The following is a 16,080-nucleotide window of genomic DNA, read 5'->3' on the forward strand; positions in this document are numbered from 1 at the left end:
CAAGTATGAATACACAACCTCCCAAGACTGGTAGTACTGAGTCACGAACTCTAATTGAATACATGGAATGATCACGAGAACCGAATATACAATACTGTTTGATTACAAATTAACAGTACAATGAAATGAAAGGACTCCAAGGGACTGCGATGGCCAAACAGCTCTACCTTGAATCCTTACGATCGCGCTTTAACTCTGCTCAAGTCTGATATCTCAAATACCTGACTCTGCACAAAAATATGCAGAAGTGTAGTATGAGTACACCACGGTCGGCACCCAGTAAGTATCAAGACTAACCTCAATGGAGTAGAGACGAGGTACAGTCAAGACACTCACCGGTCTAATAACCCGTGCAATATAATATACAAAATAATAAGAAACAAATAATAATAAGGGTAGGATAAAACAACCAGTTATATGCACAACATACAACAAGTACCATTAATATCACTCAACAATTAATAAACACAATTACACCCAATTAAATCAAGTCCTTCAAATAAATATCTTTCACATATAATTCTTCCAGATAACTCTCTTTTAAATATAATTTTCTCAAATAATTATTTTTCAAATATAATTATTTCAATAAATCTTTTCAAATAAATATTTTGAATATAATTCTTTCAATTAAAAAGTCACCATGTGACACCTCATTTCATAATCATAAAAATACGGGTCTCAGCCCATTTTTATATTTCCACGGCACCTCGTGTCCAAAATTAAATCATCATATTTTCCCGGCACCTCGTGCCCTCATTTCATATCACAGTTGCACGGACAATTCACGTGCCAATTATCATTATCATTTCATCACAGCGCCCCGTGCCCACATTTCATATCACAACTGCACGGACAATTCACGTGCCAAATATCCTCATTATTTACTCATGGCACCTCGTGCCCACATTTTATTTTATAATCCGTCTGGCAATAGCCACAGGCTGTCAATTTCAACATAAAATAAATTGTTATCAATTTACTATCAACAAGATCAATTGCACAAGGCATAAAAATAAACACAAGAAAAATCACAACATCACATAAAAATCATCAACACTACAACCCCATATCATCACATATCGTCCCTGACAATAGCCACCCTTATCGCTCCTATTGCCACCCTTATCGCTTCTATAGCTACCCTTATCGCTCCGCCCATACAATATTCCAACAAACATAACAACCGTGAAATGCCACCCTTATACCCACATAATATCAACGGTGAAATGCCACCCTTATCTCCCCAAAACAATAGCTCACATAACACAACAATTTACACGAAAAATTAACACGACAACATAATAAAATCAATTCATATCACAATTTGCCCAATGGCCACAACCAAATTCCAAAGATATAACAAAATCAATTAATTTCACAACAAATAGCCCAAGACTCCACACAATATATATAACACCCAAAAACAATCAATAGAGATAGAAATTACTCAGTATAAAGCAAAGCCTTCATTAATGTAAATTTAGATAATTATATTAATACTTATTCTTAAGCTCGCTTAAATTAATTATTTGCATAAGAAAATTCATATTGGAATTAATTTCCAAGAAATATTAAACCAACAATACTCACGAAATTTCATAAATATTTCAAGTAACAATCACACCAAATTATCATATAAAAACAAATTCAACAATAAGGATTTAGGCATGGCAAATAGATGATTTAATAATTTTTCACAATTTCCCAATTTACTACACAATAATGCCTAAGACTTTAATTCAATAAATTTTTGCACGTATAAGCCCGAGTACGTACTCATCACCTCGCGTACACAGCTTTTCACATTTCACAAATGGCACATAAGACACAATGCCTAAGGGGTAATTCCCCCACTTGAGGTTAAGCAAGACACTTACCTTTTTGAAGTTATGCCGATATTCCAAAATCGCCTTCTTGCTTGAATTAACCTCCGTACCGCTCAAATCTATCCAAATTAATTGTATAACTTCATTAAAATTCATCGGAACCAATTCTGGATAGTAATAAGTCGACTTAAAAATTTATTCCAAAAAGTCAACAAAAGTCAATGCAGGACCCGCCTCTCGGAACCCGACATAATTTTCATAAAATCCGAACACCCATTACGATACGAGTTCAACCATACCAATTTTATTGAATTCCAATAACAACTCGACCTCCAAATCTTAAATTTTCGTTTTTGGAAGATTTTGTAAGAATCTTGATTTCTTCCATTTAAGTCCGAACTAAATGATGAATATAATCATAGATTCATGAAATATAATCACTTTAGGGTATAGAACACTTACCCCAACCAAACTTGTGAAAAATCCCTCCAGAATCGCCTAAATCCGAGCTCCAAAAATCCCAAAACGAAAATGGCGAAATGGCCATTTTTGGTCCTTAACATTCTGCCCAGTTTGCGCACCTGCAGACCATTTTATCGCACCTGTGAGCTCGCTTTTGCGAGCCAATTCTCGCTTCTGCGACGTCCACTGGCGCTGTCCTCGCACTTGCAGAAGAGCTTCCGCTTCTGCGCTCACGCAGGTGCGGGAAATTCTTCGCACCTGCGGCCTCAGTCCAGCCCAGTCAATTTCGCTTCTGCGAGCTTCAGCTCGCTTTTGCGATGGTCGCACCTGCGCCCAAATTTCTGCAGGTGCGATTCCAACAGGTCTGCCTAGAAACAACAGAAATCCCAACATTTTCAACAAGTCCAAATTCGATCCAAACCTCGTCCGAAACTCATCCGATCTACCCGGGACCTCGTTCGAATTTACTAATAAGTCTCATAACACAACACTGACCTACTCGGGGTTTCAAATTACATCACACAACACCGAAATTACGAATCGCTTCGAATCAAATTTTGAGTTTTTAAATCTTCCAACTTATATATTTTGCGCCGAAACGTATCAAATCAATCTGGAATGACTTCAAATTTTGCACACAAGTCATAAATGACGAAATTGAGCTATTCAAATTTCTGGAATCGAAATCCGACCTCGTTATCAAAAATTCACCCTTCGGTAGGATTTTCCAAAAATCTTCTAATTTTTCAACTTCGCCAAAATGCGTCGAATTGTCCTACAGACTTCCAAATCCGAATCCGAAAATACGCCTAAGTCCGAAATCATTATACGAAGCTATTTCCATCATCGAAATTCCATTCCGGGGTCGTTTGCTCAAAAGTCTACTCCCCGGTCAACTCTTTCCATTTAAGCTTCAAAATGAGAATTGTTCTTTAAATTAAATTCTGAATCTTCCGAAAACCAAACTCGACCACACACACGGGTCATAATACATATTGTGAAGCTTCTCGAGACCTTAAGTCACTGAACGGGACGTTAATTCTTAAAACAACAAGTCTGGTCGTTACAACAACGCTCGAGGAATTATGGTAATTTATTAGTTGGTTGGTTACGAACTTCCACTTTATTATTCTTTTTCCCTTCACTTATGTGGAATAAAAAATTACAGCAGCTTAATCAAGATGAAATTGGTTATATGAATTCCAACCTTCCATATTTTTAAATTAAATTCACATCTATATTGTAAGAATTCATCGGAAATAGACTAGTATTATAATGATTGCTAGTTAACCTATCCTAATGCTTCTTCGTTATTAAATATGGAATCGGCAATGTGAGTAAACTCATAGGGCGAAGTTTAACAGTTACATATGAACAAGATAGAAAACTAAAAGAAGTTCGTAATCATTTTTTGGAAAGAAATAGCAGCGCATTTTAGGATAGTTAGTTTCATGCGGCCAGTTTGGAGGAAACTTAATTTTCAGAGTACAAAAACAAGCATTGAGAATAACCTGTTGGTTGCCATGTCGAGTCGACTATCATTCTCAAGTCTTCTCATGAGAATGCATTAGACTTTGGAGTCCATGTACGTAATGATAATTTTCCAAATTATTCCAAACTAATCACAACCTTAATGATTTCGAGGTCTTAAGAACCTAAAAAAATGGTGAATGATCCAATCGTTGCATTTAATTCCACGTGAAGGTTATTATTATTATTATTATTATTAAGTAAAACATTTTTCCTCAATTATATGATAAGTAGACTAACTAAAGAGCTTGCGAGAAGACACATTCGTCCCTTCTACTAGTCTAATGCGAAAAGTTCAAGTGAAAACCTGTAAGAACCATGGGTTTCAACGGACTTAATGAAGTAACTAATGTTAGGTCAGCTTATTATATATATCTAGCATACTAGTAGGAATTACTTATTATAGGTGTTTAATTAACCTAAAAATCGAATAACAATTAAATTTATATGCGATTTTAAAGATATGTGGATTGATTCAACACAAATGATCAAGAATGCTAAATGAATTAACGGTAGTATGGATAACCAAACCAGTTGTCACGTAAAATCTAGGCTCGGATTTAAGCTTAATAACAGTTTTGCCCTCGACTGGACCCTCGATTCGGGGCCTAATAAGTATGAAGAACTATGATTAAAATAAGAACTTTTCAATAACTAGAAAGCAGAGAAATAAGTTTATATTATCTTGATATGCGTGTTATAATATATCCATTGAACAAGAAACTTCTCATTTATATAATATGGGAGTTTTACCCCTAGTACAATTCTAAAAAAGGTAAAAATCATCCTTGTACATCAATTACTGATATGCTACTGATATTGGGTGAGATTCGCACCGTGATATCCGGTTGGTTACGGATATCACAGACCTCTATTAGTCGTGTGCAACCGTTTGTAGTGCTTTCCGAGGTCTTGGAGCTCGTACCGGGTTCGGGAGGGTGTTGTCTTCTCGGGCCTGATGGCAAGCACTCCGTTCGGGCCTTAGTACGAGAAGTTTCGAGCTTCGATTCTGATTCCATGTAGTTATGTCCTTGCTTCGTTTGACCCTTCGGAAAATCGGGGTACTCATTAGCCCCGGACTTACCCGTATACAGATAGTCTCCTCGTTTCCCAAAGAGTAGGTTTGCCGAAACGATGAAAAATGATAGATGAACCCCGGTTCCTTCCTTCGCACGTTATAACTGAGATGGCGGATAAGACAAAACGTCAAATCAGTCGCGTTGTTCTAACTTTGGACACGTGTCATTCAATGGCTGGCTGCCTACGAATGTGAAACGTCGCTAATTTCCTCCTATAAAAGCTTCGCCCCCTTCCCTTCCTTCACTTTCTGATCCTCGCTTTTACCTTCGAACTCTACAAAGGCTTTCGAATTTCTCAAATCTTCATACCTCGTTTCTTGAACCTTCATATCTTCATCTTTAACCTCCAAATCTTCATACATTTTCTTGGATTTTAAACCCAGGACCTCATATCTTCACTTCTAAACTTCAAATCTTCATACGCCTTCTCCAAATCTTCATATATTTTCCAGATTTACGATGGCCAGGACTTCTAAATCAGTTCCTCAGCAGGCTGCCTCTTCATCTTCCCACCCGGCCATAGGTACTGAGGCGTCCATTCTCGAGGTGGTTGCTCTCGAGACAGCAGCTCCCGAGGTGGTTACTCCCGACATGGCCGCTACTAAAGTGGCCCTAGAGTACCCCATGAAAAGCTTTATTCTGGGGGGTTGTTAAATCGCAGACGACTTCAAAGTTGAGAAAGCCTCATCCAAACAAGATCGAGGTGAAGGTGCATCGAGATATATATGCTCTATTACCGAAGATACCATTCCCACAGTCCGAGAGTACTGTAAATGAGGAGGTAAGAACGTGGTGGTCCCAAGTCCTGAGGATGATATTACCACTCATGTGGAGGGGTATTTAAGTGTTTATACTTATCCCTTCACACTGGCCCTCGTAGACCTAGTAGTTTTGGCCTTTTGCAAGAGATACGAGTGTGCCTTGGGCAAATCCATCCGTTTTTTGGAGGATCGTGTTCTTCCTGCGTTATTTTGTGAACAACACCGAGTTATCTCGGTTCACCCTCGACCACCTACTATGTCTATAAAGTCCTCAGATTTTTCGAGAGGGATTAATCAAGCATACTCACCGGGCCAGCAAAGCCCCCCTTTTTGAGCATCGACGAGGATCGAGACCGAGGCTGTCAGGGGCGCTTCGTTCGGGTGAAGACTGGAGATTTGATCCCTCATGAGTTTCTTCCATTTCCCGAGAAGTGGAATGCATCTCGTAAGTATAGTCTTTCCTTAAGTGTCGAGTATCATTTGTTCCCTTTCTCACCATCAGCATTTGTGATCGTGCAATGGTTGCTCGGGTTCCCAATGCGGTCCCCCAGCTCAAGGAGTGGATCGAAGGCATCTGCAAGCACATGTCGTACTTTGAGCGCTTGTGGCTCAAGCTTTTGAAGGGCTGATGAGAGGCCCGTTATCATGGTAAGGCTCTTCTCAGAATAGTTGCTATTACGCCTCGAACTTACATAATGCTCACCTTTTCTCTTTCCTTCACAGGTTTGCCTAAGACCAACGAACTTTGGCCGTTGGAAGGGGGCGAGGATGCATCCCTATCTGTTGATACCTCCGTTATGGTTCAGCCTGGGGCTACCATGGGGAAGGAGAAGAAGTGGAAAATAAAGTCTTCGGGCTCCCCAGGTCCCAAGGTGAAGCCAATAAAGAGAGCGACTTCCCGGGCTCGTAAGCCCAAGAAGAGTACCAACTCCCGGGTGCCGGATTCTGACTCACTTCGCTGACTGAGAGATGAGTCTGAAGAAGACGACATCTTTGTCGCTCACGGATCGACTCCTGCCGAGGAGCAGGTGGCGGCCGAGGAAGAGAGCCACGAGGCCTATCTACCTACGACTCGAGAGGATGAAATGGAGACCCTGAGACCTCCGATAAGCCGCTTCTGTTCCAAAGGAAGTGACCGGTGTGATAGACATCATGGAGACACCCTCCTACACCAAGTCTATGCTTAAAGAGGCCCAAGGAGGGAAGAAGAAGTCAAGTGAAGGAGTTCACGGTGCAGACGACCCTCTCCACTCCTTCTTCGATGGCGTGGACATGTCCACTTTGGAAGATTTTATCGGGCTAGGCGACCTGGAGATCTCGAAGAAGGACGTGCTTCGAAAATTGGCGGACCGAGCTCGAGCCCAAAACTGGTGAAGCAGTTTCCTGCTGCGAGTGTGGACCTCATCCAAAAGAGATCAGTCATTCTTACGGTCCTGGAGGATGCTTGGGTTTAATCTGCTCCAGTGGGCATAGCCAGCAACCTTCGATGTGTGGTGACCGAAGAGGACCAGGCAAAGATGAACAAGGTGGGCGCATCGAGTCTCTTCAGCGAGGCTCAGCAGGCGCTGAACCGGGTAAGGCATCAAACTCCTTTTTGAATTCCACTTAGGTTTCAATATCTTTTACTGTGGGCGCCAAACTGTTTACCCTTAAAAACGGATAACAATTGAATTTATATGTGGTTTTAAAGATATGTGGATTGATTCTAACACAAATTATCAAGAATGATAGATAAATAAATTAAAGGTAGTATGGATAACCAAACCAGTTGTGATGTAGAAACCGAGCTCGAATTTAAGCTTAATAACAGTTCTGCCCTCGATCGGACCCTGATTCGGGGCCAAATGCGTATGAAGAACTATGATTAAAATAAGAACTTACTAATAACTAGAAAGTAGAGAAACGAGTTTGTATTGTCTTGATATGCGTGTTACAATATATCCATTGAATATGAAACTTCTCCTTTATATAATAGAAGAGTTTTACCCCTAGTATAATTCTAAAAAAAAAAGTAAAAATCCTCCATGTACATCGATTACTGATATGATACCGACATCGGGCGAGATGGACATTGTGATATCCGGTTGGGAGCGGATATCACGGCCCTCTGTTAGTCGTGTGCAACCGTTTGTAATGCTTTCCGAGGTCTTGGAGCTAGTTCAGTGTTGTCTTATGAGGCCCGGTGGCGAGCACTCCGTTCAGGCCTTAGTACGAGAAGTTCCCATCTTCGATTCCGATTCCATATAGTTATGTCCTTGCTTGGTTTGACCCACCGGGAAATCGGGGTGCTCATTAGCCCCGATTTTTTCCGTATACAATAGGTTAGTTTAATTGCATAAAAATTATAAACTATTAGTATGTATAAATTAAATTCTTTTGTATTCAGCCTTGTACTGTTCACATTAAAATATAATTTTGAAAGAAAAAACAATCGAGTTCGCAAGTAAAAATATAACGACTACGGGACGAAGTAAAAATGAAATATTATTGTAGCGATATAACATACAAGGGAACAACTTTTGGCAAGTGGTCACTTCTCAGTAGTAGATGGAAGGTGGTAAAATATCAACATCACAAAAAGCTGAGTAAATTCAAACTTTAATCCCACGGTATTTCGACGAAACCACTGCTACTACCAAATAAACAATAACCAGTTCAATCAAATATTAAACAACTCAAGTGTCGGTACACTGTCTCTTTTTAAAATTCTAGATAAACTCCGAATAATATTCTTGCCCGGAGGAGAAGGGAACCCTAGCAATACTTAATTTAGTATAACTTAAATTAGTTCCCAATGAAACCATATCCTACTTCTTTAGTCTTAATTTGTTTGATAGCATTACCATTTATGGAGTGATAAAACTTTGTAAGTTACAAATTTTTCTTTATATTATAAACTATGAAAATTATAGATTACGATACTTTTACGCAATTCTTGATTCACTTTATTTTATTTCAAAAGAATTAAAGGTTCATGCAGAATTCATACAAAATCTTTTTGCTCTAGTTACAAAAAATTATTTTTGCTCTAATTATGTGATATTGGAAACCCATTAATTCGATTAATACAATTGTTCGGAGTAGGTCCATTAAAAAGAATAAATATTATCACAAAAGTTTTCTATTTCTAAGCTCGAATTCGAAATTCTTAGTTGAGAGAGGTGGAATTTCAATTATACCGATCAAAGGATCCCTACTAGTTCATCTTCATTCTGAGTTATATTCATACAAAAAGTTATAAGTATTGAAGCTCCTAACCCTGTTTGGCCAAACTTCTTATAAGTAAAACTATTTTTTTAAGTGCTTATTTTATAGAATTAGTTTGTTTGACCAAGTTTTTAGGAAAAACATAAGCGTTATCAGATGTTTTCTGAAGTTGAAAAACAAAAAAAACTTTTCCTCGGGAGCATTTTTGGAATCTTGATCAAGTATAAATTATTGCTCTAATATTAACGAAAATATTTTTTAAATTAATTAACCAGACATAAATTATTACTCAATATAAATACTTTTAAAAAAGCACTTAAGATAAAATATACTTTTTAAAATAAGCAAATTAAATTTTTAATCAAACAGGCTATCATACTAAATAAATCACCAGTCTTTTTAAGATGGAAGAAATATTAATTATGCAAATAAAATACTCCATATTAAATAAATTAGTCAACAGACAAAGCAACTAACGACCGCCCCTCTTCCTTGACCTTTTATATATTCACATCACACAACCAGTGGGTTGTACCGTCTCCATCGGACCACGGTTAACAGAGAAAAATGGTCACTATTGGAGGACCAAGTGGAAATTTTGATCCACGATCCTAAAACTGCCACGTGGACTCAATAGCAAAAGCTGCGTTCATCCAGCGGTCCAAAAGTGTCGGTGGAGATTGGCATGGCTTTCAAGAGAGGAAATATTAAAGTCACAGTCACAGTCGATTGCGGGTCGAGCTTTGATGGTCCAAACATTTGACACGTGTCATTAACTCACTGTGACGTAGTTGCTACTGTTTGTACGGTTGGCTGTGCTACGTTGACGTAGGACTTCAATTACGAGTAATTTTCATCTGCAAGGGTGTGTTACGTGTAATTTTCAAAGAAACAAATTTTAAAATTATTTATTTTCCTTCATGCCAAACACACCGTGTTTTGAATTTAACTTTTATATTTTGATAGAATAAAAAAAATTGCAAACGTAATTTAATTATATGTTATTGTAAATTTGTTTTATTTTTTAAATAATTAATTTTACTTATTAATACTTCCATGTAATGTTTTTGTCTGAATGACTATTGGGCCCCTGGAGTAGTAACCTTTTGTTGGATTGGCATGATTACATGAAGGCTGAAAGGCTGCTCAATACACGAGTTAGAAATTTCACTGACGAAAGGACAAAAGCAATTACCCCATTTAGACTGCCTTTTTCTTTTTAGGTAAATTGTTCTTTTGTTGGGCACTTGTACTTGAAATATCTTAAAGTTTACTACTTTATTTAAACAAAAGGATTGGAAAAAATTCTGATTGATAGTAGTAATGTAGTATTTACTTAAAGAAAATCTCTCCCTCACTGCCTCACACATGGGCAAATTGATAAAGTATATACCCCGCCAAAGCTGGATGCCATGTTATGATTTTTATGGTCAAATTCAAAGCTGTTTAAATAATGCATTTATTTAAAATTTACTTAGTAAAGGGAACAATATACAGTACATTAAATAACGGAGGACAAATCCTACAAAGAAAACTGTTTCTCTTTGTGGAGTGAAAAAGGAAAGTGTATAAATGCTTTAGCCAAGTTGGTTCAATGAAGTTGACCAATCAGTTTAGCTTGTGGTTCATTCTGCAGTTACCGCAGGTAAAAAGACAAAAAAACAAACAACCGTGAAGTAAAAGAACAAAAACTGGAAACAAAAAAGTCACTGTCGGATAAGAGTAATATAAGCCATACTCTCTGCCCAGTGAAAGGGATTCTCCAACAGTTTAAAAATTGCTGCTTCAACTCACATTTCAGTCATCACCCTATTGTATTTTCACAATTTTCCTATTGTTTTTGTGTTACAATAATGTATATATGAGTAGATAAACTATATCAAAAATTTTGTTCGAACTACAATATTTATATTATGCTAGCACATACGTTTCTACTAAATTTGTAGTCAACGTCACAAAAGCTGTGCATTTACTGATTTAAAATCTGAAATTTGTGCTTTATCTAGATTGGTTTCATACTCTAAATGGTAATTTTCTCTTAAATTAATTTCTTTCCGCAATTTCCATTTTTCTTTACTAGTATTGCAATAGACTTTAAGCACAAAGCTTTGGCGGCTTCTCCTGTCTTCCTTTATTCCAATGTTCGTCGTGACTTACTCTAGAAATATACACATATTGATGCCCTGCCAATAATTAAATAGACAACCAAATGCAATTCTTTTTTTTAATTATAATTAAATAAATGTATAGCAGAGTTCTTAGCTCTTTTCTTCTGTTCGCTGTCCATTCATTTATTTATACTTTTTTGTAGTATCGTATTTTTTCATCTCTTTCTCTCTGTCTCCCATCTTCTTCCAGCCTTCTCCACAAAAAAACCAACCAATAGAGAAAAAAATTAGTTTCATCTTGTGTCTCATTATAATCCTAGTTTCTGATCTATTTCAACATTGAAATTCATTCTAGTCCAAAATTTTCTATCGGACAAATCGGTTTATTTTGGATTTGCCCCGACAGTTTCGCTATTTTTGGCAAATTTGGCGCTACCCCATTTCATTATTTTGCATTTCTGGGTCTTTAACGAGATCTACGATTTCTTTTCAAGTTCTAATTTCTTCCACGTACTAGTCCAATTTATCTCCGGCATTATCGCCGGTCGCCGACAGGTTTTTCTTGATTCTCCGGTTAGAATTCCTTTTATTCTTTTCTTTTTATCAAGTCTTCATCTTTCGTACTGATTCTTTCCTTAAAAGAGTAAATGCACAACTAATAGCTGGAAAGTTCGGCAGTGCGTGTATTTTTGCCTAAGTTAAACTTGTCTCTCTCTTCACGCGTGGCGCTGGCTATTGGACTCGTGTTAATGCTCAAGGTACAGACGATATATTACAACTGTTTCTAACTGGCTTTTGGATTTTGGGCTTTCGGCTTTGGGGTTTATCTCTACTTTTGAGATAAAAATGGATATCTATATATCTGCTACTGTACTTTAAAATCACTTCAGTTTTGTGAAGTCAATGCTTTGATCTGATTCCTCAGAAATTCAACGTCAGCACTTACTCCTAACTATTTTCTTAAATATTTTCGTTTACCACCACTCCTCCCTCCTATTTCATTAACAAAAATGATGCGAATGAAGACCAAAACCACGGCTGTGCCTCCGATGATGAACGGAGCTTCAGCCGTCGGCAGAGACCGTGCCACCGAGAACGAGTGGGAGGTCCGACCCGGTGGAATGCTGGTCCAGAAGCGTAACCCGGATTCTGAAAACCGTCCTCCTCCTCCCACTATTCGGGTTCGGGTCAAGTATGGTTCCATTTACCACGAAATCAATATCAGTGCTCAAGCAACCTTCGGTAAGTAAAAAAAAGTCAAAAAGTCTTTTTTTTTTTAAAAATCATTATAGTTACTATAGCATCTCTATTTGTGTTATGGAATTATAGGGGAATTGAAGAAGATGTTAACGGGGCCAACGGGGCTGCACCACCAAGATCAAAAGTTGTTGTACAAAGACAAAGAGAGGGACAACAATGCGTTCCTTGATATGGCTGGTATTAAGGACAAGTCCAAAATTGTGCTAGTTGAAGATCCAATTAGCCAAGAGAAACGGTACCTTGAGATGAGAAAGAATGCCAAGATGGAGAAGGCTGCTAAAACTATATCAGACATCAGTTTTGAAGTCGATAGGCTTGCTGGACAGGTAACAATTCCCTCTTCTCCCCTTATTAGTTGTCTCGCAATTAAGTAACGTGTTATGATTTTAACTTCTATATGCTTATGATTTTAACTTCTATATGCTATTAGTCTAAATGAATTTCTATAGAACTATCAAAACGATTAGATCACCTAAAAAATAACTATGTAACGTTTCATAACAAGTGGAATTAGTAACTTGGAAAATAAGGCACATTGTTCGTTATAACATGTTTAAATACACTGATTATGAAAAATTCTTTAAATTGTGATTTTATATAAGGTAAGTCCTTGTTTTATCGGTTTAAGCTCTTTGAATGCTATATCTTTGAATGCTATAGCTAATGTGTTCATTTTTGTTTAGTCAGCTTATATTATGTTTGGATTGCTTAGGTATCTGCATTCGAAACTGTAATTTCCAAAGGTGCAAAAGTTGCAGAAAAGGATTTGGTTAATGTGATAGAATTATTGATGAATCAATTGCTTAAATTGGATGGTATTACAGCTGAAGGTGATGTTAAACTGCAGAGAAAAATGCAGGTATTAACTTAGTCGACCTCAGCCTTTTGAATTATACAGTTGCGCTAGGATTGGACTAAAGCATGTTATTTCTTTTGCACAGGTGAAAAGAGTGCAAAAATATGTCGAAACACTAGATTTATTGAAGATAAAAAATTCAGCGCCAACAAGCAATGGGAATCACATTCCAAAACAGGAAACCTCTCCATCTCAACAGCATCATCACCAACGCAGGTATTCTAACGAGCAAGCATCATCACCAGTTCAAAACCAGAACGTCAGGCATTCGTTCGCGCATTCTCCTGCACAAACAAAACAGCAGCAGCAGCAGCAGCCATCCAGGCACTCTGCCTCGGGTTCTGTTGTCATAACTACACAATGGGAAACATTTGACCCTGCGCCAGCGTCGTTGCTGGATCATTATTCAACCATGCCAACCAATAATAATCATGCTGCTCCTGCCCAACCTCGATACAATTGGGATTTGCTTTGATTTGAGGAAGTCAGTAGAAAAGTATATTTGCTTATTAGTTTGAGGGATTGTGTGGTGTGAAATTTCTTCTTTCCACAAGTGTTTGGTACCTTATCTCCATTCTTTCGTGTATCTAGAGTTACTGTTAGATTCCTCTGTTTCATATATCTTTCCACTTTGAGTCAATAATTGGGAGTCACTACATAAGGTTCAGTCATGCTATCACCAATTTCGGATCGTAATGTTTGTCTTGTTGATAGGCATGTTATAGTCATTCATATGTAGAAATATTAATACTTGAATGTGGGCAAAAACCATTCAATGAACAGCAGTTGCATTTTGTTACACTGAGAATTCCCCAAACTATCTATCTTTTTTACTATGTTAAATTAGCTTGATTGTTTCACTGTTCTTTGGGCCGAGAGACTATCAGAAACATTTCTAGAAATATCTCTACTTTCATAAGGTGTATCAGACCCTCGGGATTATAATTGGTTGTTATTCTTGCTACCGTAAAGTTAGTTCGGTTGTGAATCTACTAGTCACTTATATTTTTGAATAAAAAACAAACGCTGTTAGAGGAATAATGATTGAGCTTTATTCCTTGCTTGCTGTGAAGGGTGCAAAATGACAAAAGGGAACATGAACTAGTTGGATTTCCTGTAATCGATTAACTAACCCATCCAAATGATAGAAGACTATGGTCTAACCAAAGTAGGGGGTGCTGAAAAAGGAAAATGATGACAATGTGTTTAGTTTAACCATTAAAAAACAGGTTCTTGATATCTAGATATATTTGATTACTTTAAGGTGATTTTACCACATACTTAATCTTGTTACTTTCTGGTCTTTTCACCTTTCTCTTTTTTCTTTCTTTCAAATAATTACTACGTATGTGATTTTGGTTCAAATGAATCATCAATCTATAGATCAAGAGTTTATATTTTAGCGGAAACAGAAAAGGTTAGGTAATTTCTTAACATCTATTCTTTGAATAATCAAAGTGCACATAAACTAGTTTGGATGACATGGTTATAAGAAAAGGAGAATGCCGTGGTCAATGATTATTATCGATTATTTGGTTTCTTTGTGATTACTAGAATACAAGGTGTCACAAACTACTCGTTGGTAGCACAAATTATTCTTTTATCTTCAACTAATTTAACTCAATGGTCTGACAACTCATGATATACATCAAGGAATCCTTACTCATATCATATGAGTAATCCAACCACTGTCATATAGAAGTTCCAATTTTGTAAGCACCTCACATGGCATGCTGGAAATAGAAATATCATTATTAACATAAAGCTTAGGAAACTAATTCACGCACAAATACTTTTTTTCTTTAATTTAAGAATGAAAGTCATTCAAATTTAAGGCTTAATTCCCTTTAGTCTTGCTAAAGATTCAATATTGTGCTCCACAACTTGTCAAAGATATTGTGAACTTCTCAAACCTGTGATTGAAAGCGAATGAAATTTCATCTAGACTAACAACACTTGTTAAAAGTTCAACTGGGCGTTCCCTAGGAATTACTTTTGGGTGGCTCCTTCTGATAGGCAACCATAGAAATTACTGAAGATATTTATACTTGTTCACTCAAAAATTTATATCCAAATTATTACTAGTGACCGTTTAGAATCTAATATCTTATAGCCAAGTGGCAATCCAAGCAACCAATATTTATGCAACCTTGAATTGTGTACCACACATATTTTAGGAACGAAGTAAATGGTTACTGTTGTTGTAGATATAGGGTGCCTTTGCAATGAATAAAATGGAGCTCATTCATTGAAATCCTCAACTGTATCAGGTTCAAAATGCGTTAATATTTTTGTTTAAATCTCCAGCTAACTGGGAATAAGAAAATCGACTATATATTTTCAACATGTCTAAGGATCTTCTTCTCGTGTATAATAATCGTTTTGTTGTCCACTTAACCGCTTAAACTAAAAATAGCCAATGAATGTATAATATAAGCACAATTCATGTGTAATATATGTATAAATATATATAATCAGTGCATAATCTATGTATACCAACTAGGGAAAGTAAACAATAAATATGTCCTGCTATTTGTGTAAAGATCCCTTTTTTGGTAATAAAAGATTTTTGAATTGCCTACTCTGAAGATCTCTTGATGTATGTTAAATTATTTTCCCTATATTGGGTTTGTTTCGAATATTTCTATAGAAAAAAAATATCTTTTCCTTGTTGAGGTCATTTCAGTGTTTCCGTTATCTTGAAGATGCATGAAAATTCCTTTTTCAAGAAAAACATTTTACACCAAATAGAGGAAAGTGATCTTCTTCCTTTTGGACGAAAATCAGCTTCCTTCGCAAATGTCCCAATTCTACAAACATGTAGAAATTATTGTCAACTTTTAGCCCTCAAAATGTCTTCACTTTTCTATTCTTATTATATAATATCATACAGTGACGGATCCGGAATTTTGTGCAAGCGGGTTCAATCTTAGAAGTACAAGACCTTAGACGTAAAATAGTAGTTGTCAAGTGGGTTCAAATAAAATA

The 16,080-nt window shown here is 36.9% G+C and overlaps 1 protein-coding gene across 1 annotated transcript; it reads left to right on the top strand.

Moving 5' to 3' along the window:
• The first annotated feature begins 10,622 nt into the window (after positions 1–10,622).
• Positions 10,623–13,891, top strand: LOC107797379 (BAG family molecular chaperone regulator 2-like). Its single transcript, XM_075251985.1, has 4 exons — positions 10,623–12,218; positions 12,306–12,562; positions 12,949–13,095; positions 13,178–13,891. The coding sequence occupies exons 1-4, from the start codon at positions 11,987–11,989 to the stop codon at positions 13,565–13,567; spliced, it is 1,026 nt and encodes a 341-aa protein (XP_075108086.1). The 5' UTR covers positions 10,623–11,986; the 3' UTR covers positions 13,568–13,891.
• Positions 13,892–16,080: the final 2,189 nt, after the last annotated feature.

The sequence above is a fragment of the Nicotiana tabacum genome, chromosome 4 (assembly GCF_000715075.1).
Source record: "Nicotiana tabacum cultivar K326 chromosome 4, ASM71507v2, whole genome shotgun sequence".
NCBI lineage: Eukaryota > Viridiplantae > Streptophyta > Magnoliopsida > Solanales > Solanaceae > Nicotiana > Nicotiana tabacum.